General features: G+C 40.3%; 1 protein-coding gene across 1 annotated transcript in view; it reads left to right on the forward strand.

Moving 5' to 3' along the window:
• Positions 1-18,650, forward strand: part of LOC141987949 (uncharacterized) — a 161,987-nt gene that overhangs the window by 130,395 nt on the left and 12,942 nt on the right. Inside the window, exons 10-12 of the mRNA XM_074953781.1 lie at positions 1,794-1,952; positions 15,656-15,803; positions 17,614-17,757. Coding sequence (XP_074809882.1) covers positions 1,794-1,952; positions 15,656-15,803; positions 17,614-17,757 — 451 coding nt within the window. The remainder of the gene's footprint in view (positions 1-1,793; positions 1,953-15,655; positions 15,804-17,613; positions 17,758-18,650) is intronic.

Here is an 18,650-nt window from a genome sequence, read left to right on the forward strand (position 1 = left end):
CACATGGGTCACATTTGTAATACTGACTGGAAGCTCTTTGGGGAAGGGACTATCTTTTTGTTCTGTCTTTGTAAAGTGCCTAGCACAGTGGGGTCCTGGTGCATATTTTGTGCTCTTTTTAAAAAATAAATTTAGTTCCAAACAACCATTTTTTTCTTATAGTAGACTGTTAGGACTTTATAATTGTGTGTGGGTCTGTTACATCAGGATAATGATGATGCTGAAAGAACAATTTGTCTAGATTAGGTAGTGCTTTCCACTTCTGAACATCATTTGTTTGTTTTTGGGTCTGTTTTCTGAAATTCTTTAAGTGCTCTCTTAACCATATTTAATGAGACCAAATAATGCTCCATGGAGCACAGACACATACATAACGAGGAATGGAGTGGTGGGAATGTCTGCAAAAAAAAAGGGCATGCAATTTAGCACAGTTCCATTGGAGTATTAACATACTGACGGTTTTTGGCAGCTTTCTTTGATTATCTCTTTACAAAGAAGTAACCAACCATATGATCATTGAAAATTACTGTGGGTGAAATATTCTGAAGATTTGTGAGCCTTGGTTAAAAAATTAAAAAAGAAGCTTTTTGTACTCTTCCACAAGTTGCTGTAGAGCTTCATTTTAAAAATTATATAAATAAAGGAAGGATTAGAAAAGGGACTAAAAACAAACCACACACTATCATGTGGGATATGTGTCTTCATCACTGCATAATTTACCTATAGTTCTGTGTAAAAGTAAACCTACACATGGTTATAGATTGATACAAATTATTATAAATACCACAAATTTCACACATCCCACAAAATGCTTAGGGCCAAATTATGGTTACCACTGCAAGGGTGTGCTGCAATGGCAAACAGTGTCTGGAGACTGGCGGTATTTCAGAACAGATCATAATAATAATGCAGCTGTGAGTGCAAGGGCAGATAGGGGAGATGAAGCCCTGCTTGCTGTACTAAGAAAATGGGTTGGGGGCATAGGCAAGCCATAGCTTTCCTTCCCCCCAAACACACTGGTTAGTACCTGGAGACCAGTGCTGGGACAGGGAGAGTGCCTTTTGTACAGGTGTAGTAAGTGCCTACTGCTTGAATGCACTTCATAGATTATTCCTCATTCTGCACTAAGCAGAATAAGGCTTCCAGGTCTGCTCACGCATATTCCCTGTCAGCCAAGTATCCCATTAACTGTCACTGTAAGAGATGTAAGTTAGTCTGTAACCTAGTAGAGCGTTTGTGGGCTAAGTTTTAGTCCAACAGTATTTGCTTACAAATGCTATTTCTGTCATGAATCACTAGCAGAATTAGGCTTATGCTCCCTTCTGCTGTAGCAGAGAAATGTACATTTATGTGTTAACACCAAATTGTGTATAATCTTGTAAATCATATATTAACAGTACCACAAGACAACAACAAAAGAGGCTTTTAACCTTCAACCTTGTGCTGATATATCAGATGCAGACAGACTGGTTTCAAACCAATGAGCAGATGCTTTCTGTTTTATTTGTCTTTTATATTGAAAGGTTATTGCCGTCCATGTTTTAAAAGTTTGTTACACTCTGAAATGTTTAAATAGGGATGTTTGGATTAGTGGTGTCTCCTGCAGATAGTATAAGGAGCTCAGCGGTTAAAACTCATTCCGTGTGTACAGGAGGTGCCTTGCATGTTACTGAATTATTTAGTTCTGCAGCATGTACTCTTTCCACATGTTTTGTTGAAACTTTAATTAATTCTAAAGACACTGTTAATTAAAGTGGTGGTTTGTATAATTGGAATTTGCAAATGTTTTACAGGTAAAACTGGAGTACTCCTTGAGCCAAGAATTCACGGTGGAGAATGTGCTTGCAATATTGCCTGCATTTCCCAAGGGGGCCCCTCAGCAACGGGCCAAAAGGGCTGCAGAAGCCCTGGTGAAAGCTTCTAATTATTCCAGACTAATGGCAATACAACAGGTGAGGGAATATTGCTGGGTTTACTGAAGTTTTAATTTTTTTTCTGCATGTGTAGTTTTTTTTAAATTACTTTTGACTCCACTGAAGCTCCTGTTGTGTTGACTTTGTTCCACTGGCTGGTGGTGTAGCAGTGGGGGGGGGGGGGGTGGTGGTGGTGGTGGTAAAGCAGAGAGAATAGAGGCACTGGAACAGGGGTGCAACATTTCAGAAAAGGCTCCTAGCTCTAGGCCAGCCAAAATCTGATTCTTTGTTTTGTTTTTCCACATGTGGCCCATTTGTACTTTCTGTATTTTTATATATACTAGATAATGTTTCAGTATAATATCAATTATTTTACATTGCATTGTCAATATACTTTTTCAAAACATTTTTACAGCTTGTCTGATAAAGAAAAGTATTTCTAAATTATAAATAGCTATAGAACCAAGTATTTTTAATACCAATCTTTATTTTGCATTGATCAAGGGAATTAAAATCCTCTCCTATAAATAAATGTTACCACGTGTGGAGCATGTTTTTTTTTTAGCCTCTTGTAGATTTACAGGTATTGTTGGATATGCATAAAAAGGATCCATTCAGGATCATTGCACTGAATCTCTTTAACATTAAAATATATCAACAAACAGTAAATTCAAATATTTGAAAAAGATTGACTCCAACTCTCTGTAACAAGAGGGAAAAGATAACTAAAATGGTTTCCATTTTGCAAACATATTGTCTAATGTTTGCAAAGCTGAAATTAACAATATGAGACATTAGCAAGTTCAGAATTAAGACCATCAGAATGTCAGTCTTCCTGGTCTGCCAAAGCTTTTTAACCTCACATCTGTTGAGAGCTGATATTAATGAGACCCTCTGTTATTTACACAGTCAATTTATGGATTTATCAAAGTAGAGCCTGTCTAATTAATTAGATTTCATGGCAGTTCTGTGAGAAGCATTAAGAGTGCTTTAAGTAATTAAACTTGTGACTTGTTAATATTATGATTGGAATAATATACAGTCTGTTTTGGTCTGGATTCAAACACTGAAGCATGAATTTGATGAGGCAGTGTTTAAACAGTAAGCACTACTAGTCTTCAATGTTATTTTTTCATAATAATATAGTAGAGTTTAGAGGTTCCAAGTCATAATCAGAGCCCATTATTGTAGGTCCTGTATAAACTCATAAGAAGAAACAGCCCTGCTTCTGTCTGGACTTTTATGTGTATGATCTGTGGAAGTTCCACACTGTAGGCTACAATAATCAGATTTTACAGCTAGTAAGTTCCTGCTCTACTTAATATTAAAGAAACAAGTTATCTATGTTTGAGCACAGATTGAACAGGAAATGTATAAAACAATATTTGAGGAGGGTTATAATACTTGTATTTACACCATAGCAGTTAAAAACAGCCTGAGAAACTTGATCTTTAAGCTTTTATGTATGCATTCATTTAATCTGAATTGCTTGTAATCTTATTCATGATTGCTGTGGTTTGGGGATGTTATTAAAAGGTTTAATTCTTCTACATACATGGATGCAGAAACAGTATAGTAAAAGACAATGTCTGCCTTAACTTATCTCTGATGTTTAATGCTTGTAGATTTCAAAGAATTGCTGCACAATAGGAATTGGTTGAAAAAACCAAAGGATTTATTTATAACTTCAAAATTACAACAAAAGACATTTACTGCAGCACAGTATTATAGCGAAGTATAGAAAATTGCATAATGTTTTGATTTAGGAGGAAGATGCAAACGCATAAATGTTTTCCAGTTTTCCTAGCTTTAAACTTTAAATCTAGTCTTTTTTTCCCCAGTAGCTCTTTTGTGAGAGCAATCAAGTTATTTTGAAACCTACCAGAGAATATAATGAAAATTATATCAATATATTCATCTTTAATAGCAGAAGCTTTCTTATATAATTAGTATTAGTACTTATTATATTTATACCATTATGGATGGGTCAGTATCTAGATAGCATGAATGACTTATCTCTGATAATCCACCTTAGTGGTGCTCTTTCAGTACATTATTTATGTCATGGATCACATAACCGAGTAGCACAATGTTGAAGCTCTTCTTGTTTCTTAATATTTTGGAGCATACATGTAAGCTGCTGGGGCCTGGGCAGCCTATCTAGTGAGTGGAGCAGGACCTCGCCTGGTGGTTGTGGTGGCAGTTTGGGTAAGGACAAGTGAAGATCCAGGGATCAGGCACCAAGGGTAAAGCCAGAGTCAGAGTTGAGGGGCCAAGTCAAGTTCAGAACTGGAGTCAGAAGTTGAAGTCTAAACTGAAGAGTAAGCTGGAGTCAGAGTCACGGATGTAGCCAGAGGATCAGAGCTAGGAGTCAGAAATCAGAATGGATAGGGAGGCTGGGGCTGGAGCAGGAGCAGGACTTGAGCAAGGCAGCGGAAGTGAGAGCAGGGTAAGCACAGCTGCAGGCATGGTACACACTGAGCAGCTGCAAGACTCAAGTAGCAGACTGCTGACTCTCGTGCCCAATCAGGAAGTACAACGGTTTGAGGGGGCTCACTGGGCCCAGCTGTGCTTGCGGAGTTGCCTAGTGACCTTGCTGGGAGCCAGCTGTGCCCTTGCCAATACAGTGGCATCTCCAGAACTATCCATTATTGATTCCCAGAGAATTCTTCTCAAGTCTTTGAAGTATCTCCTTGTCCAACACTGACACTTACCATTCACTCTTGTCTGCTATTACCATGCTTTGTCTGCTGTTCCTAATACTGTAAATTTGTTATGACTCCCCTAAATATGGTATCAGCCTCAGATGAAGAAGGTGGTGAAAAAGAATTGAGAAACTGATGGTCAGTTTATGATGTGTTTAGTAGCAGTAAAACTCAGAATACTACTGTGTGATCTGCTAAGTATAAACAAAACAGTTAGTCCCAAAGGAATCATAGAATCATAGAATATCAGGGTTGGAAGGGACCTCAGGAGGTCATCTAGTCCAACCCCCTGCTCAAAGCAGGACCAATCCCCAATTAAATCATCCCAGCCAGGGTTTTGTCAAGCCTGACCTTAAAAACTTCTAAGGAAGGAGATTCTACCACCTCCCTAGGTAACGCATTCCAGTGTTTCACCACCCTCCTAGTGAAAAGGTTTTTCCTAATATCCAACCTAAACCTCCCCCACTGCAACTTGAGACCATTACTCCTTGTCCTGTCATCTTCTACCACTGAGAATAGTCTAGAACCATCCTCTTTGGAACCACCTCTCAGGTAGTTGAAAGCAGCTATCAAATTCCCCCTCATTCTTCTCTTCTGCAGACTAAACAATCCCAGTTCCCTCAGCCTCTCCTCATAAGTCATGTGTTCCAGACCCCTAATCATTTTTGTTGCCCTTCGCTGGACTCTCTCCAATTTATCCACATCCTTCTTGTAGTGTGGGGCCCAAAACTGGACACAGTACTCCAGATGAGGCCTCACCAATGTCGAATAGAGGGGAACGATCAAGTCCCTCGATCTGCTGGCTACGCCCCTACTTATACATCCCAAAATGCCATTGGCCTTCTTGGCAACAAGGGCACACTGTTGACTCATATCCAGCTTCTCGTCCACTGTCACCCCTAGGTCCTTTTCCGCAGAACTGCTGCCTAGCCATTCGGTCCCTAGTCTGTAGTGGTGCATTGGATTCTTCCGTCCTAAGTGCAGGACTCTGCACTTATCCTTGTTGAACCTCATCAGATTTCTTTTGGCCCAATCCTCCAATTTGTCTAGGTCTAGGAGCAAGTCAACGTCTGGAGGACAGAACTGTAATAAACTCAGGCCCTGATCCTGCAAACACTTAACATGTGTGCTCATTGGGACTACTTACATGCTTAAAATTAGCACTTAAGTGTTTGTGGAATTGGGGCCTTGTGGTGGAGTCTATAGATTGGCCAAGAATATAATCACAGCAATAGATATTGGTCAGTTAATCTGCAAGAAAAACAATGGAATCAGTTTGTATGTTAATTTCATGTTTTCCTTGGACCTTAGTAAGTGGATAATCGTGAAGGGGCTATAATAAAATAGATACGTAAAGAAATTAGGTAGTTCAGAGAAGCACTCCCATGAAAGGATTAGACGTCTGAGCAGTGCCGGCTCTAGTATATTTGCCATCCCAAGCTCCAAGAGCGCAACTGCCCAAGGCAAAAAAAAAAAAATCGATGGCCGGAATGCTGCCCCTGGAATTGTGCCACCCCAAGCATGTGCTTGCTTTGCTGATGCTTCGAGCCGGTCCTGAGTCTGAGATTCAACAGGGGCTAAAGTCTGAATTTGGTATTGCTTCAATGCCATTTACATTTTTAACTTGGGAGAAAAACATCTTTCTTTTGGAACTGTAGCCAATTCCAATCCTTTGGTCTCCATTAAGAGGATTTTTAACTAAATTTCTCATGAAACTGTACAGCCTCAGCACATTGTTGTATGCAATGTTGTATCTGTGTATCTGGTCCCAGGATATTAGAGAGACACGGTCGGTGAGATGGTATCTGTTATTGGACCAACTTCTGTTGCTTTCTAAAGCTTGTCTCTCTGACCCACAGAAGTTAGTCCAATAAAAGACATTACCTCACGCACCTTTTCTTGGCCTCAGAACAGTCAGTTGTATTGATTTAGGTTCCAGTTCAACATGCTTAACATTTGCATGTGCTTAAAATTAGGCACCTTTCCTAAATGGGGATGCTGTCCTGACCTGAGGTCTAAATGTGTAATTCAAAATATTTTAAAAAATTATTTTATATTCGTTGTTCTTAAACCAGTTATTGCAAAATGTGTTTTGCTGAAATCATTTGTTACAAGAATGATTTTACTGTAGGAAGAAAACTACATACACTTTCTCATGAGTGCATCTGATCGGTATTTCTGAATGCCAAAACCAACCTGATCAGATCCTTTAAATCCTTGTCCTTGGACTGGTGTTATATGGGGATGTGGTATAATCAGTGGTGATCTGGAGCCGGTTCGCACGAACTGGTTGTTAAATTTAGAAGCCGGTTTAGAACTGGTTGTTAAAGGGTTGGGCAAACTGCGGTCTGCGGGCCACATCTGGCCTGCAGGACCATCCTATCCGGCCCACCTGAGCTCCCAGCTGGGGAGGCTCCCCTTGAGAATCCCTTTTTACTCACCTGGCGGCACTCCGGGTCCTTGGCGGCACCCCTGCACCTGAGGCAGAATTAATTATCTAGACCATTCCTTACAGGTGTTTGTCTAACCTGCTCTTAAGAATCTCCAATGATGGAGATTCCACAACCTCCATTATTGCCTTTATTATTTATGATGCTAAGTAAATAAATACTAAAATATTCAATATTTTGACATTGAATTATGTAACAGAATGCTCTATTACTAACAAGAAACAGTAGAAAAAAATAACAATCCAGATGTACAACTCTCCAGAAACACTTGGGTTTGATGTTTTGAACAGTGTCTCTCAAACTGAAAATTTATTGCATATAAAATACCTTTTGGGTGGTTCATGTATATTCACTTAATACGACACTCTTGGGAAAGCAGTTTTAGAGTTAGAGAGTGGTAGCCACTCCAAAGCAAAGGACGAAGCCAGCTTTTTGTTGTAGGCCTAATTATTAAGCAGCCCACTCTCCCAGTCATCTTCCCCCAAAACAAATAAGCCCCCCCTGAAACTTCCCATGTCACATTGCATCCCACAGCAGAATTTTTCTGACATTTGGAAAAAATCAAGATGTAACTTCTTAAAGTCTTAATGTTATTTTTAAAAAAATCTCTGTGATTGTCTATAAAAAAACTCTAAATATTTTTGGCTCCTCAAACCCAAAATGTTTTAGACTACACACTCCAAAATTTCACATTTGGGCTGTTGACTTTACAAGGGAGGAGTGCAGCTTAATTTATTGTCATGTTTTGTGAGAGAGTGTGGGTTAGTCAGAGCTTCTGATGGGGATGTACATAGTTTACACTTTAAGGTAGTCAGGGATGGCGCTAACAATGTATTTCATTAGAACAGAGATATAAAGAGGAGGCAGCAAAAGAGCTCTCTCTCTCCCCTCACAATCTCGGGAAAAATAGGATCAGGAAGGGCCCAGGAAGAACTGGGAAATTGACCATCTTGCCTTCCCGGAAAAAGCCAGTTGCTATACTGCTTATAAGAGGTACAGAGGCTTTGTTAGTAAAGAAGTGTTTGGTTTTACACCAGGTAGATGAAAGCCATTCTTTACTGTTTTGCCTGATTTTGGACCAGGCTGAGAAATGCCTCAGTCCTGACTCCCCATATGTTGTTCCACAGCATAGAGGCACTCTGGGCAGAGTTGTATGTGCATAAAGGGGGAGAGGCAAAGACAAGGTAGGAAACTGGGAGGAAACTCTGTGGCACAGAGTCATGCTTTCCAGTCTTGGAATGGAAGTAAGAGGAAGGGCTCTGGGAAAGGCAGGAGGAGAGAATGTATGGAGTGGGCATTGTAGGAGGCTGGGAAGGCCTAAGAAGGTGCATGGGGGAAATGCTGGGCACTGGTGCGGTATTAGGGAAAGGTTGCAGGCAGGGGTTGAGTCCTACTCTGATGCCATGGTGCAGAGGAGCATCCCAGAGGAGGTCAAGTGGGGTCACTGTCTTGGGTTGGAAGAATTCTCTGTGGTGAATATAAGATATAAAATTTCTGCTATACCTCCTAAAAGTTCAATAATATGGCTCTTGGGTTTTATTAACTTATTCTCTAGGTAACCCCACAGGGAATCACTTAGGTTTGTTCACTCGCCAGAAACCTGAGGTTGGAAAATAAAATCTGGAGTCTCAGTGGCATTTGAGTAGGGTTTCCACCTGTGAGGTACCCTGTGCCCTCCCCCCCCCCCGCCAAAAGGGATATCCCAGATGAACCTCAGCCCACAAAACTGGAGAGTTGGCAGTATCTACTGAGCACCCTTACGGATTTCCCAGGACAACTACCTCAAAAGGGGATCTTCCTGGGAAAACTTGGAAGGGTGGCAACCCTACAAGAGAACTGACACATTTTCCTCATCATGGAGAGGGGTTTTTGGCATTATAGAAGAGACAGAGAAAATGACCCTTTAGCTGTGTAGATAAATGTATAAAGAAGACTGGTTCCTCCGTGACAGTGCCAGACCTTTTTCTTCATGGCAGCAATCTTTTAGGAGCTGGGATATCACTGTCTACCCTCACCCCACCCATCCCTAATCTCCTTATGTCTGCAGATTAGCTCCCTCTCTAAGGTGGGGGAAAGCAACAAAAGTGATTTAATGCTGCTTCTAGCAGTACTAACAAATGAATAAATTTCTGTTTGGAAATTAGTTACTATTGAGCACAGAACACTGAACATAGCAGGTTTAAGTCCACCCCAGTCTGTGGATTCAGCATCTGCTTAGTGATCTTAAGAAGGAGCTTATACTGGGTCCTGGGGAAGAGGGAAGTATCTCTAATTAGTTTTGCTACCCCGCCTTCCATGGCTTCAGAGGTCTTTCCATCCCTTATTCTTCTCCTTTGCTCTCCTGTACAGCATAGAACAGAGGGAAGCCTATAAACCATAAATCAGGCACAGATGGTAACAAAAATGTTAGAGGGATCATATGTATTGGTTAATATGCAAAAGAAAGAAAGGGAGAAAGGTTAATCAGAAAAACATCTGAAATTTCAAATGCACATTCCCATTTCAGCATCAGTTGCTATTTTACTCTTAAAAAAAAAAAGTGCCTGAGCCAATGTTTTTTAGCTAAGACACAATGAGTACAAACAAGGGCCCTTTTATGTTCTGTTCAATATAAACACAAGAAAACAGTAGTCGTCGTAGTAGTAATAAGTATTCAGCTTAGTATGTGTAGACGTTACAAAACATACTTTATAAAACAGTGAGACAAAAGTTTTCATTTTGTACATCAGATTTTAGCGGTGGTCAGAAAAGAAGAAGGTTTATGCAAAAAAGTCTCTTTTTGTCAGAATTTTGAATTTTGAAAAATTCTGGCTGGCTCTGTAGTATGTCAAAATAACAGGATGGATTTTTCATCTCTGTTTTTTATCAGAAAAATCAAAATTTGGAAAATTTCTATTGGCTCTATCATGTTTGCAGGGATTTTTCTTTGGCAAATTAAAATAACCCATGAAATTGTCTTAACAAGGATTATTAAGAATATGCCCAGTAATTCATTTGTAAATCCTTCATTAGAAAACACCAACATCGTTTTGCAAAGGATTTTAATAAAGGAGCCATTTTCTCCCATAATACATTCAGGTATGTTTCGGAAATAGATTTGTGGATGCCGTTGTTCCAAGTGGAGCTGGCGTCTCCCTATTCCTAAGTAGTTGGTCTCTGGTTATGGTCTTGTCTTCTTACAGCTTTGTCTCTCAATCAGTTGTTTAAGTTATCTCTGTCTCATCAGCTCACTAGCAGGACATTTCTTGATCTGGCCTAGTATTCCTCTGGGTCTCTTCGCCAGATGTTTGGCAGGTTTACTGGATCTCTCTTGTATGCAACAGTCCCTCAATCTGGCCTCCCTGCAGTGTAGAATCGGGATTCTTCAGGGCTGGAAACTGAAGTTGTTCCAAAAGATAAATATTTTTTCTTGATTAAAGACAAATGTTTTCTTTCAAGATATAGCTCCTTAGTAATCAACATAAGTTTTCAAAGTGCACGTCATTCAGATCTTCCACTAACGCAGTTTTCCATGCAGAGGTAGGGCCAACCAAATTTAAATGTTGACAATAAGCTAAAGATGAAGAAAGAAGAGGACATTTACATATTAACTGAATACAAGTAAATTTAGGTTATGTCCCCACATCTCTCCTCTTGCAGTTTTAGTTGTAATTTCAGTAACCAAGCTGGCATCCATAATAACAGTTTATTCAACCTTTCAGACCAGGCCAGTCTTAAAAAAACAAAATGGATAAAACTCTTCAGTAAAATGGAACTTTCAGAACAAATAAATTATGGTCTTCTCAGGGCTTTGTAATGCTACTTACCATGTCACAAAGATTCCTTCCTCAACATCAGTGTTCTAAACTGGAGTTAATTTGGGATAGGTATGCAGCATCTTTAGGTCACTCTTGAACCTAACATCAAGGATATTTTCACACCATTCCCATCTTATACATTACCTCCTAAAGATCTAGCTTGGGGAAGCAGATAGTTAATAGGCAACAGGTTTAAAACAAAAGGAAGTATTTCTTCGTGCAATGCAGTCAACCTGTGGAACTCTTTGCCAGAGGATGTTGTGAAGGCCAAGAATATAATAGGGTTAAAAAAAGAACTAGATAAATTCATGGTGGATAGGTCCATCAGTGGCTATTAGCCAGGATGGGCAGATATGGTGTCCCTAGCCTCTGTTTGCCAAAAGCTGGGAATGGGTGACAGGGGATGGATCATTTGATGATTACGTGTTCTGTTCATTCCCTCTGGGGCATTGGCGGCTGTCAGAAGACAGGAAAGTGGGCCTGATGGACCTTTGTTCTGACCCAGTATGGCCATTCTTATGTCCTGCTAATGGGGAAAAGGGAAGCAGCAAACTGTTTGGAGGTGGGAAGATGAGGTAGGTAAGGTAATGGGCAGTGCTTACACACTCACAATGTGCTCCTAAAATCAACTACTTTTTCAAATTTAATGGAAATATTGGTTGGGGTTACTTTATGTAAACTTCCTATATTTAAGTGGAGGGGAGTGGGAGTGAGGGAGTTCCTCCATGTGCTTTAATGAAGAATTTTATTGGCAGAATATTGTAATAGAAATGTGGAATGCAATAGCCACAAAAACTGTAAGTCAAATAATGATAAGGTGAATACAGTTGTGTGCTCTGCTTTCTCAGCACAGCTGTTCTAGTCTCTCACTAGTAAAAGGCTGATCAAAACCACAGTGCAGGTGCTTATTAAAAAGCTCAACCCAACCAATCAAAAAGGAATAAAACATTGTGTGCAGCTTCTCTGACACTAAATATTCATGGTTCATTGATTAGATGGGTGTTATTTAAAGCACGTCATAGCTAGTGCAAAGAAGATAACATTCTTTTGGATGGTCTGAGGTTTATCTCAGTATTAAAACACGGTGTTCAAAATATTCTGATTTTAATTTCATAAAGCAAAGCAAATTGCAAGTCACAAAATCAAATTCAGCTCTTTATGATGGACAATATTAATTGGGTTATAACAAAGCCATAAGTTTTTTTCAGAAAATTTAGTTTCCCTAAATCAGGCAGAGTAACACAGACAAACACTAGAGAAAGACAGGTGAAGGAGAAGGAAAAGGAAAGAGTGCTTCTTTACAGTTAAGCGGTTGATGGGTGGCTGTGGTTGCTGTCTTTTGAGGTAGGAGTTTGCTCTGGTGGATAAAGACCTATCATCTTGGTAGAAGTCAGGCTGGAAGACTGGAGCAGAGCAGGAGATGAGATCTAGTTGTTGGATGAAGTTTCCACTTTCTTCCAGGGGTGGAAACGAGCAAAGAAAATGTCAGGCTCTAGACTATTGACCAATGCGAATAACTTATTACACCTCAAGGAATGCCAAACCCGAGAGTATGAAGGCTGTATTAACTGGTTAGGCCCATAACATAGAAAATAAAATAAAAATTACTTAAAAAAAGAAATTATGCACATTCTCATTGTATACAGTGCTAAGATGAATGGATGAATGACACTGTCCCCCATCCAAATTCAGTCTACAATCAGGTCATGGGGAACATAGGTTGTCCATAGAAGATCTTTACTAGGTTCTTCCAATAATTTCCTTTGTTATACAATCTTGTCTGTTTCAAAGACTATGAAAACAATGAAAAAATCAAGGAACATCAACAACGGTCCAGTTTTCAAAACAAGGTTCCCTGAAAGCACTCAGTCCTTTCTTGAGCATCACCACAGCAAAGTGATTTTAGACCTTTATTTGGAGTCTGAGAATGAGAGTCCAATTGTTCATAGGTCTTACTCCTTTAAGCGTCACTTTCTTTTAAGCATCATCCACTGATCATGTTGTCATGATAGGCCTGGTCTCCATATGGCATAGAACTGTAGTCACTGTAAGAATGTCAGAACCAAAGAATGGGGGCAAAGCCTAAATCTCTCTCTCTCTCTCGCTCAGGTAATCCTGTTGGGAAAGGTATGCTATATCAGGTCCTTCTCTACTTTACCATTGCTCAGTGAAAAGTGCTCCGCAAGAGCTGTCTGTTCATATTTTAATTAGCTGTGATGAGAAGCATTTGACAACTAAGTGTATGTAGTTTTTCCTGTCTCCTCATCTCTACCCAGGCTCACTGGCAATATCAGTTCATATGGTACATTTTGAAAGATGGACTTCAGGTTCTCCTAGCCTAGAATATAGTTCAGTTTTGGGTTTTTGTTTTGTTGGATTCTCTAATCCAAAGAGGTCTAATGCTATCAGGATGGATAAGAGGGTTACTCTCATTAATGAGGGTTTCATATTATCAGGACTGCCAAAGGGACCAATTAGGACATTACTAGTTATAGGTTTTTGCCTCTTTATTTTTGATGAAGTTAATGTAAGTCTTCATAACTGTTCAGACAGCCATATCATTCATGAAGAAGAGCCCACAGAAAGGCCATTGTGTTGAGGAAGCATCTTGCAGACTGTCATTTCAGTTACTAGAAATATAAAAGCTTCATTGAAGTCAATGGGAGTTTTACTATTGACTTCAGTGGGTCCAGGATATTACTCATTGCATTTATAGGCACTACTCTGTTACCTGACTAACATTTGGATATGACAGTTGTTACATTATGTAGATGACAACTTCCTTGGGTTTCTTGTAATTCTGCTCTGCGTTTTTCTTCCAGTACAGCTTACTAGTCTTTGAATGTTTGATCTAAGGTCTGGAAAAGCCTAAGACTCGACTAATTTGGAGGTTTGTTCTTTTCTACACACTTCAAATGAACAGAGATGTAGGCAAAGTATTGTGTTTTCTAGAGGCCATCGGTTTTTGTTTCAATCCCTGTGGGCTATCCAGACTCACTGAGTTAGCAATGAAAGAGAGCTCATTTTTTCCCCTGTGGTAATGTTGCCACCCTTTTTCCTGATTGTTAACTGTTACTGCATGAATTTACAGCACTAATCCAAATTAATTAACAGTATTTTTTTTAAAAAAAAGCGCCATTCCCTCCTCTGAATTTTCCATCCTTCTTAATCTTCTCTGTTTCTCTTTTTTGGATCATCAGATCTTTGGGGGAAGGGACTGATTTGTACAGCACCATGTACATCTTGGTGCTTAATAAATAAGTCATGACAATAGTAATTAATAATGCCAAACCACCTTTTCTTTACGAGAATCTGATTCCTTACTGTGGCTTTCAGCTATAACTTCTCCCTCTGAAATACCAAGTGGAGAGTGGAATATTTCCACATCCAATTTTCTGCTCACTTCAGGGGGAACTCTCCAGCTGGGCTTAGAAAACAGTTTCTGAGAATGGAAATATGGATTCATCCACAGCAATACTGATATGCAGAAACAAAGACCCATCCGTATTTTATGGATTTTATTATTTTTAACACATTGAAATAATGGAAAATATTTGTAGTGTTTTATATAAGCTTTGTGTTAACGTATTTTTTTTCCTCACAACACTTAAAAAAATTATGGTGTTGAAAGAAAAAAAATATTTGGTGCTCAGTGCTCACAGATATTTTGCTAGAGCAGGGGTGGGCAAACTTTTTGGCCCGAGGACCACATCTGGGTATGGAAATTGTATGGTGGACCACGAATGCTCACAAAATTGGGGGTTGGGGTGCGGGAGGAGGTGAGGACTCCAGCTGGAGGTACGGGCTCTGGGGTTGTGGGTACAGGAGGCTCCTCTGGGCTGGGACCGAGGGGTTCGAGGGAGGAGGGGAATCAGGGCTGGGGCAGGGAATTGGGGCGCAGAAAGGTGGCACGGGTGTAGGCTCTGGGTGGTGCTTACCTCAAGCAGCTCCCTGCAGCTCCCATTGGCCGTGGTTCCTGGCCAGTGGGAGCTGCAGGGGCAGCATGTGGAGCCCCCTGGCTGCCCCTATGTGTAGGAGCTGGAGGGGGGACACGTTGCTGCTTCCTGGAGCTGCATGGAGTGGGGCAAGCCCCTGACCCCGCTCCTCAGTTGGAGTGCCGGAGCAGGGCACACCCTGGACCCTGCTCCCCGGTGGGAGCTTGAGGGCTGGATTAAAATGTCTGTAGGGCCGGATGCAGCCCCCAGGCTGTAGTTTACCTTCCCCTGTGCTAGAGTTACATTTATAATAATTCTTTAAAGGGCCTGAACCATAGCCCATTTAAATCAATGGAAAGATTCCCTGTTGACTTCAAGGGCACACTGGATCAGGTCCTAAAAGATTTCTGTGCTGAACTACGCTGCTTGTAATTCACTATATTAATGGTGTATTTAAGCTTCAAATATGCTCCCTGGGCTGCTTGGTTTGCTAGTGCAGAAGTTTAAAAAAAAAAATCTGTTTTGGTTATTCTGAAATTGAACTTTTCAAAAATGTCTGTTCCCTGGAAAAAATCTGAATTTCCATCTTCTTCCAAATCAGAGCAAACAACCAAACAAATCAGAAATGTGAAATTTCCCACAGGCTGGAAATTCCAATTCCCAGTCTATTCACACTTTAAAAGATTCTGCCATTCTGAGAGAGATTGCCTATACTTAAAATGCGGAATTGTTCTGGGACTGGTAATGTCTCTCAAAACAGAAGAAAATTTTGAATGTGACCTCCGCATAGGATGTGAATAATGGTAATTATTGTAGCTAACCATCATTATGTTTTATATGTATTTTGTCTTCTAGATACATGCTCTGCAAGCTGAACTCAATTTCCATAAAAGCCTATACAACCTCCAAGTTAAGTACACTGAAGCTGTTTTTGAGGGGATAAAGCAAGCCTACCACACTTTTCAAGAGAACGTTGTGTCAGTTCTATGTTCACCGCTACAAGGTTAGTGTGTATTTTTGTGATATTTCCAGCAGCACAAACTAAAACCAGTTGGAAAATACCGATAAACATTAAATAAAAGATCTGCAAAGCTGTAATTTACAATCAGCACCAATCCCACCTAGCACTGGTTTTTCTTCCCTGTATTATAAATAATCCCTTCATCTGTATACTGGATTTTCTATGCACATTTGTAGACTCAAAAATTCAAAATTCCTTACACAAAATACGTAATATACGGTATAACAATATTATATGGCATTCATAAGGAAAATAAAAATGTGTTTATTACTTTTATTAAAAAAAATGTATTGGGAAATAAATGTGTAAAAATTCATCCTTAATATGCAGTATGAACTCTAGTGTGGGTTTTTTCATATTTTCTTTATTACATTTTCAAGAAGAGTACAAAACAAACTAAAATCTCATGCAATGATGAAGACAATTAAATTAATAAAAAATCATTACAACCCATATCACAACAAAGGAAGGCAAACATACAAGTCTGTTCTATTTTCTTTTTCCTTTCAATTTTAGCACAGAAAAGTCCACAAACATATGGTCATTTTATACTAGTTACAAATGTGATCTTAAAAAAAAGGGTAGTAAATAATTTAGAGAGACAAGGTGGAGGAGGTAATATATTTTATTGGACCAACTACTGTTGGTGAAAGAGACACGCTTTCGAGCCACACAGAGCTCTTCTTCACATCTGGGAAAGATACTTAGAGAGTAATAGAGTGTTGTAGGTAATGACATTACTAACTCAATATGAAATGTAAAGAGACAAATTTAAAATGGAGCATCGACGAACTGATTTCTACTTTAGATAATAAAAAAATAAAAATACAATACTGCAAATACTGTTCACTCTCTAAAGGTGTCTCTTTTTAAAAAAAAATTCAGCAACTTTTATGCAAAAATTCAGCACCTCATCCCATGTAAATTGGCATAGTTTGTGCTAATGAATCAAGGTGGAATTTTCAATCCTAAGTGATACTCACCATGCTTATGGGATAAACTTTTTCATCATTTTGCAGACATTCTGTGTTCATATGTACATACTGTGGCAAATTGCTGGCACAATTATGATGGGCCCTGCGCTTCCTCTTCTGGGCGTGGGGGTGGGGGTCAGGGCACAGTTTTCTGCCCCTGAACTAGGGTATCTACTGTCCCACTAGTAACCCAGAGAAGGGTAGTGGAGAGGGAGAGACCCGGGCCCGCCCTCTACTCCGGGTCCCAGCCCAGGGACCCTAGGGATAGTGGCAAACCACTTGAACTAGTGCTTCCTTCCCCTGGGCTACTTCCCTCTCCTGCTCTTCAGCTTGTGGGCTTCCTGCCCTCTCTTTACACAAGCCGGGTGTGTCTTTACCTAGGGTCTTGGTCTTCTAGCCAACCACGGCACTTCTCCAAACTCTTCTCTACTTCAACTCCTTCCCCTAGCTGATTGAAGCAGGGGTTTTTTATCAGGTGACTGGCTTCAGGTGCTCTAATTGGCTTCAGGTGCTTTTAATTAATCTATAGAAACCTTTCTTCCCTCTACAGGGAATAAGGCTTCACCTCATCCTGGGGCTTACGTATCCATATATCTCTCCTATGTCACTCTCCTGCTGCCTTCTGGCCTGTTGTATCACAATACATAGACACATAAGTGTACTATATGTCTGGACTTCCTTGTAGGAAGTGCTGAACATTTTTCCCCCGTGTTCTGTTGTAGTATTTCAGCTGTCAGAACTGGGCTTGCTCTCCAGAGTACACTAGATAACATGTCTGTCCCTCTGTCTGTCTCTCCCCCACCCCACTTTCTTTACAGATGTTCTTTCTTCTTACATAAACCTTAAAGCGGAAGCTTCAGAGGTTGCTTTAAGGGACTTTCTCACTGCTTTTAAAAACAATGCCGAACAGATCCAAGATGCAGTTGACACTTTGACTCCATCAAAGAATCAGCAGCACGAAGGTAATAATTTTTATTTGTTCAATTTAAGACAGCAAGAAATGAAAAAATAGCTGTTTTCAGTATTCCTGAGTCTGTAAAAACAAGTCACAGGTCTTGGAAGGAAAGTAATTCCTCTGTGCTTTCTTACAGACTAAAGTCATAGTATATTCTGATCTCAGTTACACTAGATAAAATCCAGAGTAGCTGCAGTAATTTCAGTGGAGTTATTCCAGATTTACAATGGTGCAAATGTGAGCAGTATTTAGCTCTCCATTGCTTTACTGTTTAGTTTTCCCTATTGGTTATAGCTTTATTAATATTGTACTAAAACTCTGAAGGATTGAATGTTTTCTTTTTCATTGTGTGTATATTTGTAGTGCATTTCAATGACCATGAAATTAAGAGACTGATAACACTGGATGAAGGCCCAAGTATTTAGGGATGTAGTAGATTCTCCATCACTTGCCATCATTAAATCAAGACTGGATAGCTTTCTAAAAGAGATGCTTTAACTCCAACAGAAGTTATGGACTTGATGTAGGAATTATTGGGTGCGGTTCTTTGGCCTGTGTTACGCTAGAGGCAGTGGTGAGCTGGAGCCGGTTCGCACCGGTTCGCTAGAACTGGTTGTTAAATTTAGAAGCCCTTTTAGAACTGGTTGTTCCGCGAGGGACAACCGGTTCTAAAAGGGCTTCTAAATTTAACTGGCCAAAAGTGGCGCCTTAGGCACCGACTCCACGGGTGCTCCAGCCCTGGAGCACCCAAGGGGAAAATTTGGTGGGTGCAGAGCACCCACCGGCAGCTCCCCGCCCCACCCCCGGCCCCAGCTCACCTCACCTCCGCTCTGCCTCTGCCTCCTCCCCTGAATGCGCCACCCCGCTCTGCTTCTCCGCCCCTTCCCTCCCCCCCAGCTT

Source organism: Natator depressus, chromosome 5 (assembly GCF_965152275.1).
Source record: "Natator depressus isolate rNatDep1 chromosome 5, rNatDep2.hap1, whole genome shotgun sequence".
In the NCBI taxonomy this organism is placed as follows: Eukaryota; Metazoa; Chordata; order Testudines; family Cheloniidae; genus Natator; species Natator depressus.